This window comes from Ovis aries, chromosome 15 (assembly GCF_016772045.2).
Source record: "Ovis aries strain OAR_USU_Benz2616 breed Rambouillet chromosome 15, ARS-UI_Ramb_v3.0, whole genome shotgun sequence".
NCBI classification, from domain to species: domain Eukaryota; kingdom Metazoa; phylum Chordata; class Mammalia; order Artiodactyla; family Bovidae; genus Ovis; species Ovis aries.
Window position 1 is genome coordinate 44,315,487 of NC_056068.1, and position 17,767 is coordinate 44,333,253.

The 17,767-nt window shown below is 36.6% G+C and overlaps 1 protein-coding gene across 1 annotated transcript; it reads left to right on the plus strand.

The window, feature by feature from the left end:
- The first annotated feature begins 3,985 nt into the window (after positions 1-3,985).
- LOC101109996 (olfactory receptor 10A3) lies at positions 3,986-4,936 on the plus strand. The gene has a single exon (XM_004016183.4). It carries the CDS (start codon positions 3,986-3,988, stop codon positions 4,934-4,936), a length of 951 nt encoding a protein of 316 aa, XP_004016232.2.
- Positions 4,937-17,767: the final 12,831 nt, after the last annotated feature.

Sequence of the window (17,767 nt, forward strand, 5' to 3'; positions counted from 1 at the left end):
TCAATCATTGAGGAAGGTATGTTAAATCTCCAGATTATTATTTTTTTCAACTTAGTATTATTGCCTTTAAGATATAGCTTGATATTAATATTATTTCCTTTTTATCCCCTTTAGCTTGTATCTGCAATTTTTCTATACAGTTTTGATTGAATTCTAATGTACATGTGGGAAAGTGTGCAAATCATAGCCCTACATATTGATGACTTCTCACAATCGGCACATCACCTGTGTTACCATCACCTACAGCAAGAAATAGAATATTTCAGTATTTCAGAAGCCCCCATGGAATTGATGGGATAAATCTTATATTAAGCAGCATTTCCCATGCCTGCTTCACATGACTGGCTCATAAATAGGGTGTTATCCTTATACTGAATGATATGGAAACGTTCCTTGGATTGGATTCTGTAAAGAAAATCCTTTCTCCTCAGAGTAACTGGTACATTTCCCATGGGACAGATTAGATGGAATGAGCCTCTAAGTGTAGAGGGCAGCCTTATAATTGCCAGGAAAGGTGAGATTCCTTGAGAATGGAACAACCTACATCAGGAAAGCAACAATAAGAAGTAGACAAAGGGAACCTGCATTCCAGACTCACCATCCAGTTCTGGATGAAGCCAAACCTGCAGATTCATTCACTCTTCACTCTTTTGGGACTGAACCAATGGCTTTAATTGTACAAGACAGTTTAGACTCATCCTTGAGTCCCCTGATTTTCACAAATATGCAGTGGGGATCAATAATGTTAATGATTATTTTACAGAGAAAGTAATATAATCAGGAAAGTCAGATGATTTGCTCAAAGTAGACAAGCTAGTCCAGATTTTTTGAGTGCTGGTTTAAAGACTGTGTCAATGAAATAAATTTTAATTACATTTTTCTCACAAAATTTTCAGTGGCTCTATATTTCTACTACAAAAGATAAAAAGTTCTTGTTGGGTGAGAGGGCATCCAGGCTTTTTATTTTGCAAAGAGTCTTCTATCTACTTATTTCCCACTACTGCCCTAACTGTTTTTCCCACCACCAACTTATTTCCCACCACTGAACTAACTGTACAGTCCATCCAGTCATTCCTTGCCCTCTGGCTCACCTGCCTTTGCTCACACCCTCTCCCCACCACTCTCTTCTTTGCCCATTTTCATCCTTTATTCAGTCATTGTTTCCACTTCCTGTTGGGAGACGTCTTGATGAAGCTGAGTTTCTTGAGTGAGAAGGTATTTATTCCCTGTAGGAATACAAAGGAGTGGTGCTCCAGTTTAGCCCTCTTGGGCTTTCTTACCTTAAGGGCCAAGTTCAAACCTCCTTAGTTATCATGTGAAAATACAAGAAAGCATGTATAAAGTGATTGCAAGTTCTCCAGGGATGGATTCTCCAGGGCATGTGATTCAGTGTCATATAATGTTATAGCACCAATGCACAGAATCTCTGACTGGTATTTATGAGAAGGTGGCTATTAACTGGAAGTAAAATATCTAATAAAGTAGTGTGAACTTTAAATTGACAGAGCCAGTAGGTACGAAAGTGAAGGTTCTGCTGTGTGTTTGTTAGATTTTCACTTACAATTCATCTTCATCTTATAGTTGAAAATGCTGTTGAAGTGATGTCTCGGTGCTCAGGAATCACTAGACACAGATCAAATATTTGAATTGGTAGACTCTTTGGTGTTGATGCTGGTCAATTTCTTTTTCTTTTCAGAGAAAAATTTTTGGTAGTAATTAGAGATGTAAGTACTTTTCATGCACTAATAATCAAATCTTAGAACATTGCAACTGAAAGGGAATTTGGTAAATGAGCCCACTTCCTACCTTTTCAGTTGGAGGATTCAAACTTAGAAAATGGAGTGATCTGCCCAAGTATTCTGTCAGAGGGTTATCAAGACAAGATTATAATCTAAATTATAGATAAAATGTGGATCATGTGTGGTTATTTGGTTTTTTCATCATGAGCATGCTTTTTAAAAGTCCTTTAAAAGTTTTCCATTTGTGTATATAATATTCTAAATTTTCTAGTTTAAAAACCTATCCACTTTAAAATATTTGAAACTGAATATACATTATTTTTTTCTCTGTTAGAAATTTAGGTATTTCATCCTGCAGTTTAAATTACTAAATTTAGGAGAATTTTTACATACAAATATAATTATTATGGATAATACAGACATTGATGTTAATATATGATTAATGTCAAATTCAGGAATAAGTTAGCTTGCCTTCTACTGTCTGCTTATGTGATACTGATCTGTACTGAAGACTTGTTTTCTGTCCTTTTCATCTGACACAGTGAACTTCCACTAGTTTTCAAGATATCATACAATGACCGGTAGGTCTTGATTCTAGTGTAAGTTGTCATCAAATGCCTTTTTACTTGAGCAATTCAGTCTCACTCACATCTTGATCTTTCCACCTGATGTATCTTCCACACATGACACCTGTAATTATGGTTATTCACTTTCCTTTTCCATTTAGAAGTAATATTTTTCTCACTGAAATGTCTAAAACACTTATTACTCTTGCTTCCCAATAGGATGGTGTGCTGATGTTATTTTTCTTTCTGACACTGCCTTTAAAATACTGTCTCGATTTCCTGTTTTCTGTATTCATCACATATTTGTTTAGCATATATTATGGGTCATGTATTCTTATGGGTATTGTGACTACAACAAAGAACAAAAGAAAATCTTTGCCTTCCTGGAGTTTTCACACTGGAGATGTTGGGTAAGATATAAATGATAGAAGTTAGAAGGTACTGAGGTATATGAGTGAGTGAGTAAGTGAAAGTCTCTGTTCGTCCGACTCTTTGGGACCCCATAAACTATACAATCCATGGAATTCTCTACAGAAAGTACTGGAATGAGTAGCCTTTCCCTTCTCCAAGGGATCTTCCCAACCTTGGGATCGAACGCAAGTCTCCTGCATTACAGGTGGATTCTTTACCAGCTGAGCCACAAGGGAAGACCAAGAATGCTGGAGTGGGTAGCCTATCCCTTCTCCAGCAGATCTTCCTGACCCAGGAATCAAATGCTATTTTATGTTGTGTTGTCAGCTCTTTGTTGAGCTGTGAAATAAAAAGTTCCAGAGATTACTGAGCCTAGAAAATGATAGATGCTCTTTCTGTGTTTGTTGAATAAGAAATAATGAAATGAACTTTTTGATGAACCTAGTGATAGAGTAGGGAGAGAGAGAGCGGAAAGGAGGGAGGGAGGGAGAAAGAAAGAATCTTTAAAATCACTGTTTCACAATTTTCAAAACTTAGGTTTTTTTCTTAAGTCATTGTGGTTCACAAGAATGCGCCATGGTGAAGCTAGTATCAACACAACTTGCCATGACCAGTTGAGGAAGTTATCAATAAACCTGAAGTCAATTATTCACTTAGTTTACAGATCATTGAATGTAAGTAATACTACAGCCTCCACTATATGCTTCTGTAGACTGTTGTCACATTTAACCGAGTCACATACAACAATTTTTAACCTATGAATATTTATAATAAACATGTATCAGCTGTGCTGTAACTTTAAATTGTTTGGTTGTTATAAAATTTTTGTGGGAATCTTTTTCCTTTTGTTACTTTTGATACTTTATTTTCTGTGGTATTAGATTTCATATAAAACTGGGGAACTGACAGCAATGTAATAGGAATGTGACATAAGTTATTTATGTTTGCTTTCAAGTTATGCTAAAATATCAAAATGTATAGGGTATGAATTGCACTAGAAAATAAGAACTTTGATATTATTTTGTACTATTCTGATAAGATTTATAAGCCAGAAGTGTTCATTCTCCTTTTATATTTGAAGGATACATTTATTTCTTATAACAGGCCATTTTTCAAAATTGCCAAAATAACTTCTGTCAAGATAGCTTCCTCTTCGCAGCTTTTACCAGGATTATTGGAGGTGAATGGAGACCTAAACTCTCTATTATTGGATTGTGGCTTCATAATTTACATTTTTTGCCATAAAATATTACATGCTGTACTACCAAAATGAAAAGGCAAAATCAAAGCTCTGTGGTTGAATTCATCCTCTTGGGCTTTTCTAATTTTCCTGAACTCCAAAGGCAGCTCTTCCAGGTTTTCTTGGTTACTTACCTGGTGACTCTGATCGGAAATGCCATCATTATAGTTGTCATCTCATTGGAACAGAGCCTCCATGTTCCCATGTATCTATTTCTCCTGAACCTGTCTGTGGTGGAAGTAGGTTTCAGTGCAGTCATCATGCCTGAAATGCTGGTGGTCCTCTCCAATGAAAAAACTATGATCACTTTTACAGGCTGTTTTTCACAGATGTATTTCATTCTTCTTTTTGGTGGGACTGAATGTTTTCTTCTGGGAGCAATGGCTTATGACCGATTTGCTGCAATCTGCCATCCTCTGAGCTATGCATTGATTATGAACAGAAGGGTTTTCATGAAATTAATTATATTCTCATGGGTCTCAGGGATCATAGTGGCTACTGTGCAGACCACATGGGTGTTTAGTTTTCCCTTTTGTGGCAACAATGAAATTAATCATCTTTCATGTGAGACTCCCCCAGTGTTAGAGCTTGCATGTGCAGACACCTTTTTGTTTGAGATCTACGCATTCACTGGCACCATTTTGATTGTTATGGTCCCTTTCGTGTTGATACTCTTGTCCTACATTCGAATTCTCTTTGCCATCCTGAAGATGCCATCAACCACTGGGAGGCAAAAGGCCTTTTCCACCTGTGCCTCCCATCTCACATCTGTTACCCTCTTCTATGGCACAGCCAGTATGACTTACTTACAACCCAAATCTGGCTACTCCCCAGAAACCAAGAAGCTGATGTCCTTGGCTTACTCTCTTCTTACACCTCTGCTGAATCCACTGATCTATAGCTTGCGCAACAGTGAGATGAAAAGTGCTTTGATGAAATTATGGCAAAGAAAAGTGGATTTACATACATTTTTTAATTAACGTTTTTATTTTGAGATAATTATAGACTTACCTGTAGTTACAAAAAATAACAGAGATCTCTAATGTTCAGTTTAGAAGGTTCTTTATATATTAAAAATACTAGCTCTTTGTTGGATATATAGTTTGCAAATATTTTCTCTCCAGTCTGTAACTTGTTTTTGTTTTTAAATTAATTAATTTATTTTAATTGGATGCTAATTACTTTACAATATTGTAGTGGGTTTTGCCATACATTGACATGAATCAGCCATGGGTATACATGTGTTCCCCATCCTGAACCCTCCTCCCACATCCCTCCCCATCCCTTCCCTCATGGTCGTCCCGGTGCACCAGCCCTGAGCACCCTATCTCATGCATCGAACCTGGACTGGCGATCTATTTCATATAAGATAATATAGATGGATTTACATACATTTTGACTGTGCTGAGAAGCCATGTGATATTGGTCACTGCTACTATACTCTATTTAAATGTAATAATGGTGAAAATAGTTTGCATTTCTTTTATTTATTTATTAAATTTTAAAATCTTTAATTCTTACATGCATTCCGAAACATGAACCCCCCTCCCACCTCCCTCCCCATAACATCTCTCTGGGTCATCCCCATGCACCAGCCCCAAGCATGCTGTATCCTGCGTCAGACATAGACTGGCAATTCGATTCTTACATGATAGTATACATGTTAGAATGCCATTCTCCCAAATCATCCCACCCTCTCCCTCTCCCTCTGAGTCCAAAAGTCCGTTATACACATCTGTGTCTTTTTTGCTGTCTTGCATACAGGGTCGTCATTGCCATCTTTCTAAATTCCATATATATGTGTTAGTATACTGTATTGGTGTTTTTCTTTAAAAGCTTCTGCACAACAAAGGAAAATATAAGCAAGGTGAAAAGACAGCCTTCTGAATGGGAGAAAATAATAGCAAATGAAGCAACTGACAAACAACTAATCTCAAAAATATACAAGCAACTTATGCAGCTCAATTCCAGAAAAATAAACGACCCAATCAAAAAATGGGCCAAAGAACTAAATAGACATTTCTCCAAAGAAGACATACGGATGGCTAACAAACACATGAAAAGATGCTCAACATCACTCATTATTAGAGAAATGCAAATCAAAACCACAATGAGGTACCACTTCACACCAGTCAGAATGGCTGCGATCCAAAAATCTGCAAGCAATAAATGCTGGAGAGGGTGTGGAGAAAAGGGAACCCTCCTAGTTTGCATTTCTTGATATGAATATATTTAAAGTTCTCCAAGTCTGAAAATATAGCAGGGATCCCTCTCTTTTGACAATGTGCTATTGTCCTTATTTTTCATAGATACATAATTTTTGATGACATTTAATGTAATTGTTCATCTGTTACTGTATCAGTTCAGTTCAGTTGCTCAGTCGTGTCCAACTCTTTGAGACCCCATGGACTGCACAAAGCAGGCCTCCCTGTCCATCACCAACTCCTGGAGTTTATTCAAACTCATGTCCATTGAGTGGGTGATGCCATCCAACCATCTCATCCTCTGTTGTCCCCTTCTCTTCCTGCCTTCAATCTTTCCCCAGAATCAGGGTCTTTTCAAATGAGTCAGTTCTTTGCATCAGTAGGCATCTGTTACTGTATATGAATATCCAAATCATAACTGTGCTATGGTCATTTAAACAAAGCTCAGATGAACACCTATTTGCATATGTTCAGGTATGCTGCTGCTGCTGCTGCTGCTGCGTCGCTTCAGTCGTGTCCGACTCTGTGCGATTGATGTTTTATTTCTCTATGATACATTCCTCAAAGTGTGCCTGATGGGATGAAGATCATGTGCTTATAGATTTTAATAGCTATTATAGAATTACTTTTCAAAATGATTGTGGTTCTGTCAGGTAGACTTGAAGGCCCACTTTGCTGCAGTAATAAGGTAGAGCTTAATGAGATCAATAAATAGATGAGGTTTATATTTTTGGAGTGAAAGCTGTTTCATGAATGAGTAAACAAAGTGCAGCTGTTTGGGGGAGATAGACATGGCTCTCATTCATGGGCTGAAACAGGGTATAATTCAGAAGAGTATTTCTCTTGGTATTTTTCGAGATGCTCATCCAATGTTGGTGACCAGAGGACTCCATGGGAACTTTCCTGAAGTACTGCTTGATTGTACTGGTACCTTTTCACTTATAGGCATCTATTTTTAGAGATTTGTATCAAATTTGGTTTTGTAGGCCTATACTACCTCTAGACACTTTGTGTATAAACAATGGGTGGGTTTTTTAAAAAAATTGTGTGAAAGTAGTATGATTAACTAATTGGGCATATTTTCAATGATTCTTGAGTCACATCACTGTGTGGTCTTTCTCAGCATGAATTATATCCCAAATTACAATATTTGAAACATTTCATGCTTGCTTCATATTTGAATGTTTCTATCAGTAGTCATTTATGGATATGAGAGTTGGACTGTGAAGAAGGCTGAGCACTGAAGAACTGATGCTTTTGAACTGTGGTGTTGGAGAAGACTTGAGATTCCCTTGGACTGCGAAGAGATCCAAACAGTCCATTCTGAAGGAGATCAGCCCTGGGATTTCTTTGGAAGGAATGATGCTAAAGCTCAAACTCCAGTACTTTGGCCACCTCATGCAAAGAGTTGACTCATTGGAAAAGACTCTGAGGGAGGGATTGGGGGCAGGAGGAGAAGGGTATGACAGAGGATGAGATGGCTGGATGGCATCACGGACTCGATAGACATGAGTCTGAGTGAACTCCAGGAGTTGGTGATGGACAGGGAGGCCAGGCGTGCTGCGACTCATGGGGTCGCAAAGAGTCGGACATGACTGAGCGACTGAACTGACTGAACTGAACTGATCAGTGAATAAAGAGGGACCATTTATTGAATCTACATCATATGAGCTCTTACAGTTCTTAATTTCTGTTTTTGGAATGATAATGAAAAGGTAATATATTATTTTCATTCAAAGCTGTCACTCAATTGTGAAAAAAATGTTTTAATTGCTATTACCTCTATTAAAATCAGAAATGTAGTATAAAATTGATTGGATTTTCACAATGAAATTTCATCATCAAATATTTGAGATTAATTTGAATAATATTTGAATATTGTATACTTTTCAGTAGGGCATCAAACAGGCATATACCAATTCTTCCAACAGGTTCTGTCTCTGTTGTTCCAAAATTTCTCAAAAGACTATCATTTGAAATATATGTTGTAGAAATCACAGTAAGAAAAGAGAGAGAAAGCAACAGGAAGTCTAATTAAATAATGGCTAAAAACATTTCAAACTTAGGGAGAGAAATGAACAGCCAGATTCATGATGATGAAAGGTACCCAAATAGGTTGAGCTGAAAAAGAATTCATCAAGACACATTACAATGAAATTTTCAAGATTTGAAGGCAAAGAGAGAATTTTGAAAGAAGCAAGAGAAAGTTATTTGACGCATAAAAGGTTTTCCACTTAAGATGGATTTCTCAATAGAAACTTTGCAGGCCAGGAGAGAATGGGATGATATAGTCAAAATATTATAAGAAGAAAAAAAAAGAAAACACTGACAAATAGGAGTACCCAGCAAAGCATCCTTCAAAAATGTAGAAGACTTATTTTCCCCCAAAAAAATGAAATGAGGGAGTTCATTACCATTCAAATTAGAAATCTAAGGGGACCTCTTTAAGGTAAAATGAAAGAATATTGACAATGTGAACATAATATAAAAAACAAAAATGAAGTTAAGTATATTGTAAACTTCAGATTCTCCAATATACTAATGGTGATCTATGAATCACTTTCAACTCTTATTAAAAATAATTATAACCACAACCATTTTTTATTGGATACACAGTATAAAAATGGTATACTTTGGCATCCAAACCTGAAATGTGAGAGCAGAGAAGTAAAAGTGTAATATCTGTATGCTGTCATAGTTGTTTCCAACTTAAAATAGGCTGTTATATTTCTTATATATATAGTAAGCTTATATATATTGTAAGCCTCTTAATAGCCACAAAGGAAAACTCTGTAGTAGATAACACAAAAGATTAAGAAAAAGAAACCAAAGCATATCACCAGGAAAAGTAATCAAATCTCAAAAGAGACAGCAAGAGAGGAAGAAAAGAACAAAGGAACTGCAAAAAATTGAGAAACAAAATGGCAATAATAAGTTACCGATTGATAACTACTTTAAATATATGTAGATGGATTAAATTCTCTAATCAAAGACATAGAATGGCTGAATGGATGCCTACAAGAGACTCATATTAGCTTTAATGACACACCTAGGCTGAATGTGAAGAAGCAGAAAAGAATATTCCAAGCAAATGGTAACCAAAAGAAGGCAATGATAGTTACACTTATATCAGACAAAACAACTAACATTACACCTCGAGGAACTAGAATAAGAAGTATAAAATAAGCTCAATGTTCATATAAGAAGGGAAATAATAAATATGAGAGCAGAAATAACTAAAATAGGGAATAAGGAAATAGTAGAAAAGATCAATGAAATAAAGGACTGATTTTTAGAAAAGATAAAATTGACAAACTTTTATCCAGATTCACGAAGAAAAAGAGAGAGGACTCAAATAAATATAATCAGAAATGAAAGAGGAGACATTATAAATGATATCATACAAATATATTTGAGTTATAAGAGACTACTATGAATAATTCCAAGCCAACACTGAACAATCTAGAAGTAGTGGAAAAGTTCCTTAAAACATACAATCTACCAAGACTGAATCATAAAGAAAGAGAAAATCTGTATATATCAGTTACTAGTAAGGAAAATGAGTTAGTAATCAAAAATTTTCCTACAAGTTTTCCTACAAGCCCAAGATCAGATGGTTTCACTGGTGAAAGTGAAGTAGCTCAGTCGTGTCCGACTCTTTGCAACCCCAGGGACTGTAGTCTACAAGGCTCCTCCCTCCATGAGATTCTCCAGGCAAGAATACTGGAGTGGGTTCCCATTTCCTTCTCCAGGTAGATTCTACCAAATATTTAATGAAAAATTAAATGGCAATCTTCACTCTTCTAAAAATTAAAGAGAAGGGAACACTCCAAGCTCATTTTACCCATCAGTATTATCCTGATAACAAATCCAGATATAGCAACTTTAAGAATAAAAAACTAAAAGCCATATCCCTGATGAATATCAGTGTAAAAAAAATTCTCAACAAATTACTTGCAAACTGAACTCAACAGCATGTTAAAAATATCATACACTATTATCAATAAGATTTGTTCCTGGGATGCAAAAACGATTCAACATATGCAAGTCAGTAATGTGGCATACCATATTAATAAAATGAAAGGTAAAAACCACATCAAAATCTCTAGAGATGTAGAGAAAGGTTTTGACAAAATCCAACATCCTTTCATGATAAAAACTTTCAACAATATGAGTATTGAAGAAATGTACCTCAACATAATACAGTTCTTATATGACAAGCCTAGAGGTAACATCATGTTCAATGATGAAAAGTTGAAAATTTAAGGTCAGGAATAAATGAAGGGTGCCCATTCTCATTTCCTCTATTCAATACAGTATTTGAAGTCCTAGCCAGGGCAATTAGACAACAAATAAATAAAAAGTATCCAAATTGGAAAGGAAGAAGTAAAATTGTTTTTTTTTGGCAGATGATATCATCTTATATATGGGAAATCCAAAGACTCCAGCAAAAATCTGTTATAACTAATTAGCAAAATCATTAAAGTTGCACGATATTATTCCAACATTCACAAAGCAGTTATATTTCTGTACACAAAGAACAAACCATCTGAGAAGGAGGTAAAGAAAATCCCGTTTACTACAGCATCAAAAACAATAAAATACTTGAGTACATCTAACCAAGGAGGTGAAATATCTATGTATTGAATACTATAAGACATAGGTAAAAGAAATTGAAGGGACAAACGGAAAAATATGCCTTGTTCATGGATCATAAGAACTGATATTGTTAAAATGTTCATACTACCCAAAATGATAAATTCAATGCATTCCCTATCAAAATTCCAATGACATTTTCCACAGAAATAGAAAAAACAGTCCTAAAGTGTATATGGAACCTCAAAGGACCTCAAGTAGCCAAAGCATCCTGAGAAAGAAGAACAAAGCTGGAGGCATTACACTTCCTGGTATCAAACTAAATTCCAGAGTTATAGCAATCAAAACAGTATGGTAATGGCATTAAAAAAAAAAACAGACATATAAGCCAATGGAATAGAATTGAGACCCCAGAAATAAACCCTCACCTATATGAACACATTATTTGACAAGGTAGCCCAGATGCTACACTGGAAAAAGATAATTTCTTCAATAAATAATACTGAAAGCTGGATATTCATATGCAAGAATGAAATTGGAACTCTGTATTACACTCCTCACAAAAATTAACTCAAAATGGATTCAACACAAGACCTGAGAATGTAAAACTCCAAGAAGAAAACATAGGGCAAAATTTCATTGACATTGAATATCAAATTAAAAACCTTCTGCATAGCCAAAGAAATGATCAACAAACAGACAACCTATGGAGTGGGAGAATATATTTGCACCCATCTATCTGATGAGGGGTCAATATTAAAAAAAACAACAACAAGGAGCTCATACAGATCAATAGCAAACCCTTAATAATTCAATTAAAAGAAGCAAAGAACCTGAACAGACATTTTCTCACAAAAGTGGGAAGCTTGTATCCTGCTACCTTGTGGAATCTGTCAGTTCTAGCATTTTTTGTGTGGAGTCTTTAGGGTTTTCTATGTATAATAGCATCTCTTCTGCATCTAATTCTCCTTGTTGCAATAACAGGATTATTGGTTTTGTCTTCCAAGATGTGCTGCTTGTAGTGATTTTCATCTTTACTGTATTAGAAACACAGATGGCACACAAGCAGATAGAATAATTATTAATAGTATATTTTCCACTGGATACAGATTAAATAGAGTGAATCTCTAAGTGTTGTTGGAAACCTATTGCTGACAGGAGGAGAAAGCTTCATTTAAAATAAAAACTATTTATTTGGCTGTGTTGGATCTTAGTTGCAGCATGTGGGATCTATTGGTCATGACATGCAGAATCTTTAGGTCGAGTATGTAGGATCTTGCTCCCTGAGCAGGGATAAAACCCTTCTCCCCTGCACTGGAAGTACGGAGTCTTAGCCACTGGATCACCAAGGAAGTCCTGAAAAAGCTTCCTTGAGGGCGGAACCTGCTCCAAAAACCTGCAGTGATGAGAAGTAGACATAGGCAAGCTACATTTTGACCACATTGCCTAGTTCTGGACAAGCCACGCCTGCAGATTCAGGCATCTATTCACTCTGTTGGAACTGTGCCAGTGTGCCGGGGTCCAGCCCCAGTGGATCCAGGGAATTCGAAGGGTGGACAGAGTCGGCGAGGAAGATACTTATTTATTAATATAAGATTAGGTTAGAAAGAAATAGTGTAGTAGGAAAATCAAGCGGAGGAAGAGGGCTGAATTACTTGGATTACACAGAAGACCAATAAAATTCCAGACAAGGAATTTGCACCATCTACGCTGGGCCACTGGTGCTCCCTTGAATATCTAAGGGTGCCTCGCCTTAGGCTCCCTTTCGCTGCGCGGGTCTTAACAGCCAAGTAGACTTGGTGAGCCTCCACACCCCAGATGGGAATTCTGCCTGAAATTAAAGTAAAGAGCAGAGGGAGGGAAAGGGAGAAAAGGAGAGAGAGAGAGAGAGACATGGGGGGAGCCAGATTCCCAAGAAACTAGGCTGAGAGACTAGTCGGAGAAACTGGTCCATCCTTTATTGTTCAGAAGGCTTTTTATACTTTTGATAAAACATGGAGATCAATGGGTAACACAAAGTTATGCAGCATTAGCAGTCCAGACTCTTATCAAAACCAGGCTTTTCTCTCTGCATACCTAGTTGTATACACAAATCTTAGGTAATTTACATCATCTTCCAGCCAAAAGGGCCAATTAACATTTTACAGCCTTTTTTCTGATAAGGGTTTGTCAACCAGGAGACTTATTTGTGTTGATCTTCCCAAAGTCTGGTGCCATTCTCAGAAAGCACTAAATAAAGTTACATTCTTACATAGCAAAGATACAGCAGTCTGTAACAAGTGAAAGGAGTACAGTGATTTATGAAAAAAGAAAAGTAATCAAAAGTCTAGTGTTGCTAACATCAAAACTACTATATATCTTTTTCCATATCCCGTTTACATTGATTAACATCCTCCCAGGTGCCTAAAAGATAAAGAATATGGAGGCCTGGTGGCAATCATTGAGTCAACAGTGAAAACCCATCACCAATATGATTTTTAGCTCTTTAGAAAAGGCTCTGGATCTTTAAGACGCTTTTAAGCTTTGTGCCTCTCATGGTTGGGGGCTGCAACCAATTCACAAGCTGTAAGAGGTCCAGGGAAACTGTTAGGCAAGCTAGAGAGCAATCAGAGGGGGTTTAACTGAAACATCCCTTTCAAATGCAGACTAAAGCCCTGAATTGACTTTTTTCCAGAGAATATCAGAAAAGTGGAAAAGCAGAGTACAAAGCCTGGCAGATTTTTGGTTTTTTGGGGTACATGCTCAGGAAATGCTGGGGGGAACTCCTGAAGTCTGATCACGATCTTGCGTATGTCAGCTTCCTTCCTCATGACCTTGTCACGGGCGGGATTCCTCACACTGGCTTCCGGCACCAGTGGTCTCCTTAATTGTTTAGATCAATTTAGGATGATCCGTGAGTCCTTGATTCTCATATGTAATGTTGTTGCTGTTGTTGTTGAGTTGCTCAGTTGTGTCTGACTCTGCGACCCCATGGACTGCAGCACAACAGGTTTCCCTGTCCTTCACCATCTCCCAGAGTTTGCTTAAACTCATTTCCATTGAGTCGGTGATACCATCCAACCATCTCATCATCTTCATTGTCCCCTTCTCCTCCTGCCTTCAATCTTACCCAGCATCAGGGTCTTTTCCAATGAGTCAATGCTTCTCATCAGACGGCCGAGGAATTGGAGATTTAGCATTAGTCTTTTGAATGAATATTCAGGGTTGATATTCTTGAGGATTGACTGGTTTGATCTCTTTGCATTCCAAGGGACTCTCAAGTGTCATCTCCAGCACTACAGTTCAAAGGTATCAATTCTTCAGTGCTCAGCCTTCTTTATGGTCCAACTCTCATATCCATACATGATTATTGGAAAAACCATAGCTTTGACTAGACGGACTTTGTCGGCAAAGTGATGTCTCTGCTTTTGAATATGCTAAGTTTGTCACAGCTGTCCTTCCAAGGAGCAAGCGTCTTTTAATTTCATGGCTTCAGTCACTGTCCAGTGATTTTGGAGCCCAAGAAAATAAAGTCTGTCACTGTTTCCATTTTTTCCCCATCTATTTGCCATGAAGTGATGGGACTAGATGCCATGATCTTAGCATTTTGAATGTTGAGCTTTAAGCCAGCTTTTTCACCCTTCTCTTTCACCTTCATCAAGAGGCTCTTTGGTTCCTCTTCACTTTCTGCCATAAGGGTGGTGTCATATCTGAGGTTACTGATGTTTCTCCCAGCAATCTTGATTCCAGTTTGTGCTTCATCCAGCCTGGCATTTTGCATGATGTACTCGGCATATAAGTTAAATAAACAGGGTGACAATATACAGTCTTGATGTACTCCTGTCCCAATTTTGAAGCAGTCCATTGTTCCATGTCTGGTTCTAACTGTTGCTTCTTGACTTGCATATAGGTTTCTCAGGAGGCAGATAAGGTGGTCTGGTATTCCCATCTCTTGAAGAATTTTCCAGTTTGTTGTGATCCACACAGTCAAAGGCTTTAGCACAGTCAATGAAAGAGAAGTAGATGTTTTTCTGGAATATGTAATGTTAATGTTATGTTTATTTTACAGAGGAAGCAACAGAATCAGAGAAATTAAATGACTTGTTCACAACATACAAACTATCCTAGCTTTTGACTCCTAGTTTAAAAGATCTATCTATGACGTTGATTGTAGTGACATTTTTGGTAAAAATATTTTAGTGACTGTATTTGTAATACAAATGATCAAAGTTTCTTGAATAGGGCTGGGGATTGGCATCCAGACTTATTACAAAGAGGCTTAAATCTACTTGCCTTGTTTCTCATCACTGCACACAATATACATTCCATCCAGTTATCATCTTACTCTGGTTTACCTGCTTTTGCTCACACCTTTATCCCACCACTCTCTTCTTTCACATTTACAACTGTTTTCAGCCTCTGTTTCTACTTGCTATTGGGAGATGTCATGGTGAAATTGAATTTCTTGTGTAAGGAGGTGTTTAGTCCCTGTAGGAATATTAAGGAGTGGTGCTCCAGGTTAGTCCCCCTGAGATTTCTCACCTGAGGGGCCCAATTTCAAGTCTCCTTCGTTATGCAAAAATACAAGAAAGCATGTACAAAGTAATTCCAAGTTCTCCAGGGATGGGCTCCCCAGGCCATATGATTTAATGCCATATAATGTTCTAGCATCCGTACACTGAATCACTGAGTTATATTTATGAGGAAGTGGGTTTTGACTAGAGGTGAAACTTCTGACAAAGTAGTGTGAACTTTAAATTGGCAGATTCAATAGGTAAGAAAGTGAAAATTCTGCTGTGTGCTCATTAGTGGGTGTCCCTTTGTAGTTCATCTTCCACTGATAGTTGGAGATGCTGCTGAAGTGGTGTCTCAGTGCTCAAGAATGATGACACAGATGAAGCGTTTGAGTCAGTAAACTGATGTTGATGCTGGTCAATTTATTTTTCTCCTCATTTCAGAGAAAGGTTCAGGCAATAATTAGAAGTGTCAAGTACTTTGCATGCACTAAAATCAAATCTTAGAAGTTTGCAACTGGAAGGGAACTTGTTTAACAAGTCCAACACCTACTTTTTTCCATTGTAAGGATGAAACCTGGAGAAGGGAGTGATCTGCTCAAGTATTTTGTGTCAGTGAGTTATCAAGAGAGCATTATAGTCTTAGTTGAATATTGTGGAACATCTGTGGTCACTTGCTCTTTACCACTCACATTTTGTTTCATAACATGCTTAAAATCAGTCCTAAAAAATTTTCATTTTATTTATATTATACTCTAAATTTTCTAGTGTCAAAGTCCATCCAATTTTAGATATTGGCACTGAATACACATTATTCTTTCTTAGAAATTTATTTTAAATGTTTGATCCTGTGAGTATATTTTTATTAATTTTAGGGGATTTTTATATCCTAAACATAATTATTATGGTTAATACAGACATTCAATTTTAATGATGATTTATTCAGAACAAATCAACTTGCCTTCTAGCGTCTACTAATGTCCTACTGATCTACACCCAAGACATTAAATGTCTTCACCTTGCTGTATCTTTTGTTCTCCTGGGTTCCATATCATCTTCCTGATGATTTTCAAGTCACCACACAAGGGCCAGTAGCCCTTCAATGGGATGCTAAGTTGTCATCAAAATCCTTTGATCTGAGCAGGTCATCTCTCCACCTTTTGTTTTCCTTATCTCACCTAAGGTACTTCCCACTAATGACATTCTATGATTATATTTCTTTGTACTTTGTCCCAAATCAGAAGTAACCCATACCTCACTGGAATGTCTGAAGCATTTGTTATCACCTCCGCTTCCCAAAAGTGTTGTGGCTTTCCTTTTAAACTCTCTTTTCCTTAAAGTTTCTTTGGATTTTCTTCACTTTTTATTCCTTTATTAATCCAAAGTTGGTTTAGCATTTATTATGGACCAGAGGGTGTTATAGACATTGTGAGTATAGCAAAAAACAAAAAAAATCTTTGACTCCTGGAGTTAATATTTTAGTGAGGGAGTTAGAGTTCATATTTATATGTATAATCTAAATCCATATATATATATCTTTTCTGTAAGATGTTATGAAAAAGCCTGGATGAACTTTTTGACAATTGATGGTAATGGACAATGAACAAAGATAGAGCTAGGACTTAGAGAATACTGAGACAAGGATAGAATGTTATTTTGTGTAGTGTTTCCAGTGTTTCCAGTGTTTCTTTGTTGAGTTGTGGGATTAAACGTGTACCTGAGATTACTAAGCCCAGAAATGGTAGGTATTCAATCAGTGTTTGTTGAATAATTAATGATTAACTTCTTGGTGAGAGGGAGAGTAAAAGAGAAAAAACAGAAAAAACATTTAAATCACAATTTCGGAATGATCAAAATTAGACTTTTCTTAAAATCATCACGACGAAGATGAACCATAAAGAATTAACCCTGAATATTTTCTATGAAGGCCAATTGCAAGATAATTGAGTATTATTTCGCAGTCTATGAAAAAAATTACTCAACTAAAGTCACTTCACATTATTTACAGACCACCTAAGATCTGAAACACAAGTCCCTTTTTGTTTTTCTGTAGAGTTTTCATATTTAACCAAATCACAAAAGGGATTTTGAACTAGACAAATAGTTATAATAAATAACAATTGACTGTGCTGTATCTTTGAATCATCAGACTTATAAAAAATTTCATGGGTATGTTTTTCCAGTTGTTAACTTTTATACTTTTTAAAAATATTTGTTTTAAGACTATTTTCATTTTCAAGCTACAAAAGTTGGAAAAGGATTTTGATATTATTTTGTACTTTTCAGACAAGATTTCTGAGCCAGACTTCTTCACTTCCTCCTTTTTTCGGGAAAAGATTCATTAATTTGAATAATTGTGCACTCTCCAAAATTGCCAAACTGAATTTCTGTCAGAATGAGTTTCTCTTTATATCTTCTCCTAAGAATATCTAGGGTTGAATGAAAACATAGCTATTGAATTGTGACTTCATAATTTATATACTATGCCCATAAATGCAAAATATGCTTCACTATTGAA

What these genes read in the sequence shown, in the direction of transcription:
- LOC101109996 (XM_004016183.4), top strand. Translation starts at nt 3,986, where the DNA reads ATGAAAAGGCAAAATCAAAGCTCTGTGGTTGAATTCATCCTCTTGGGC.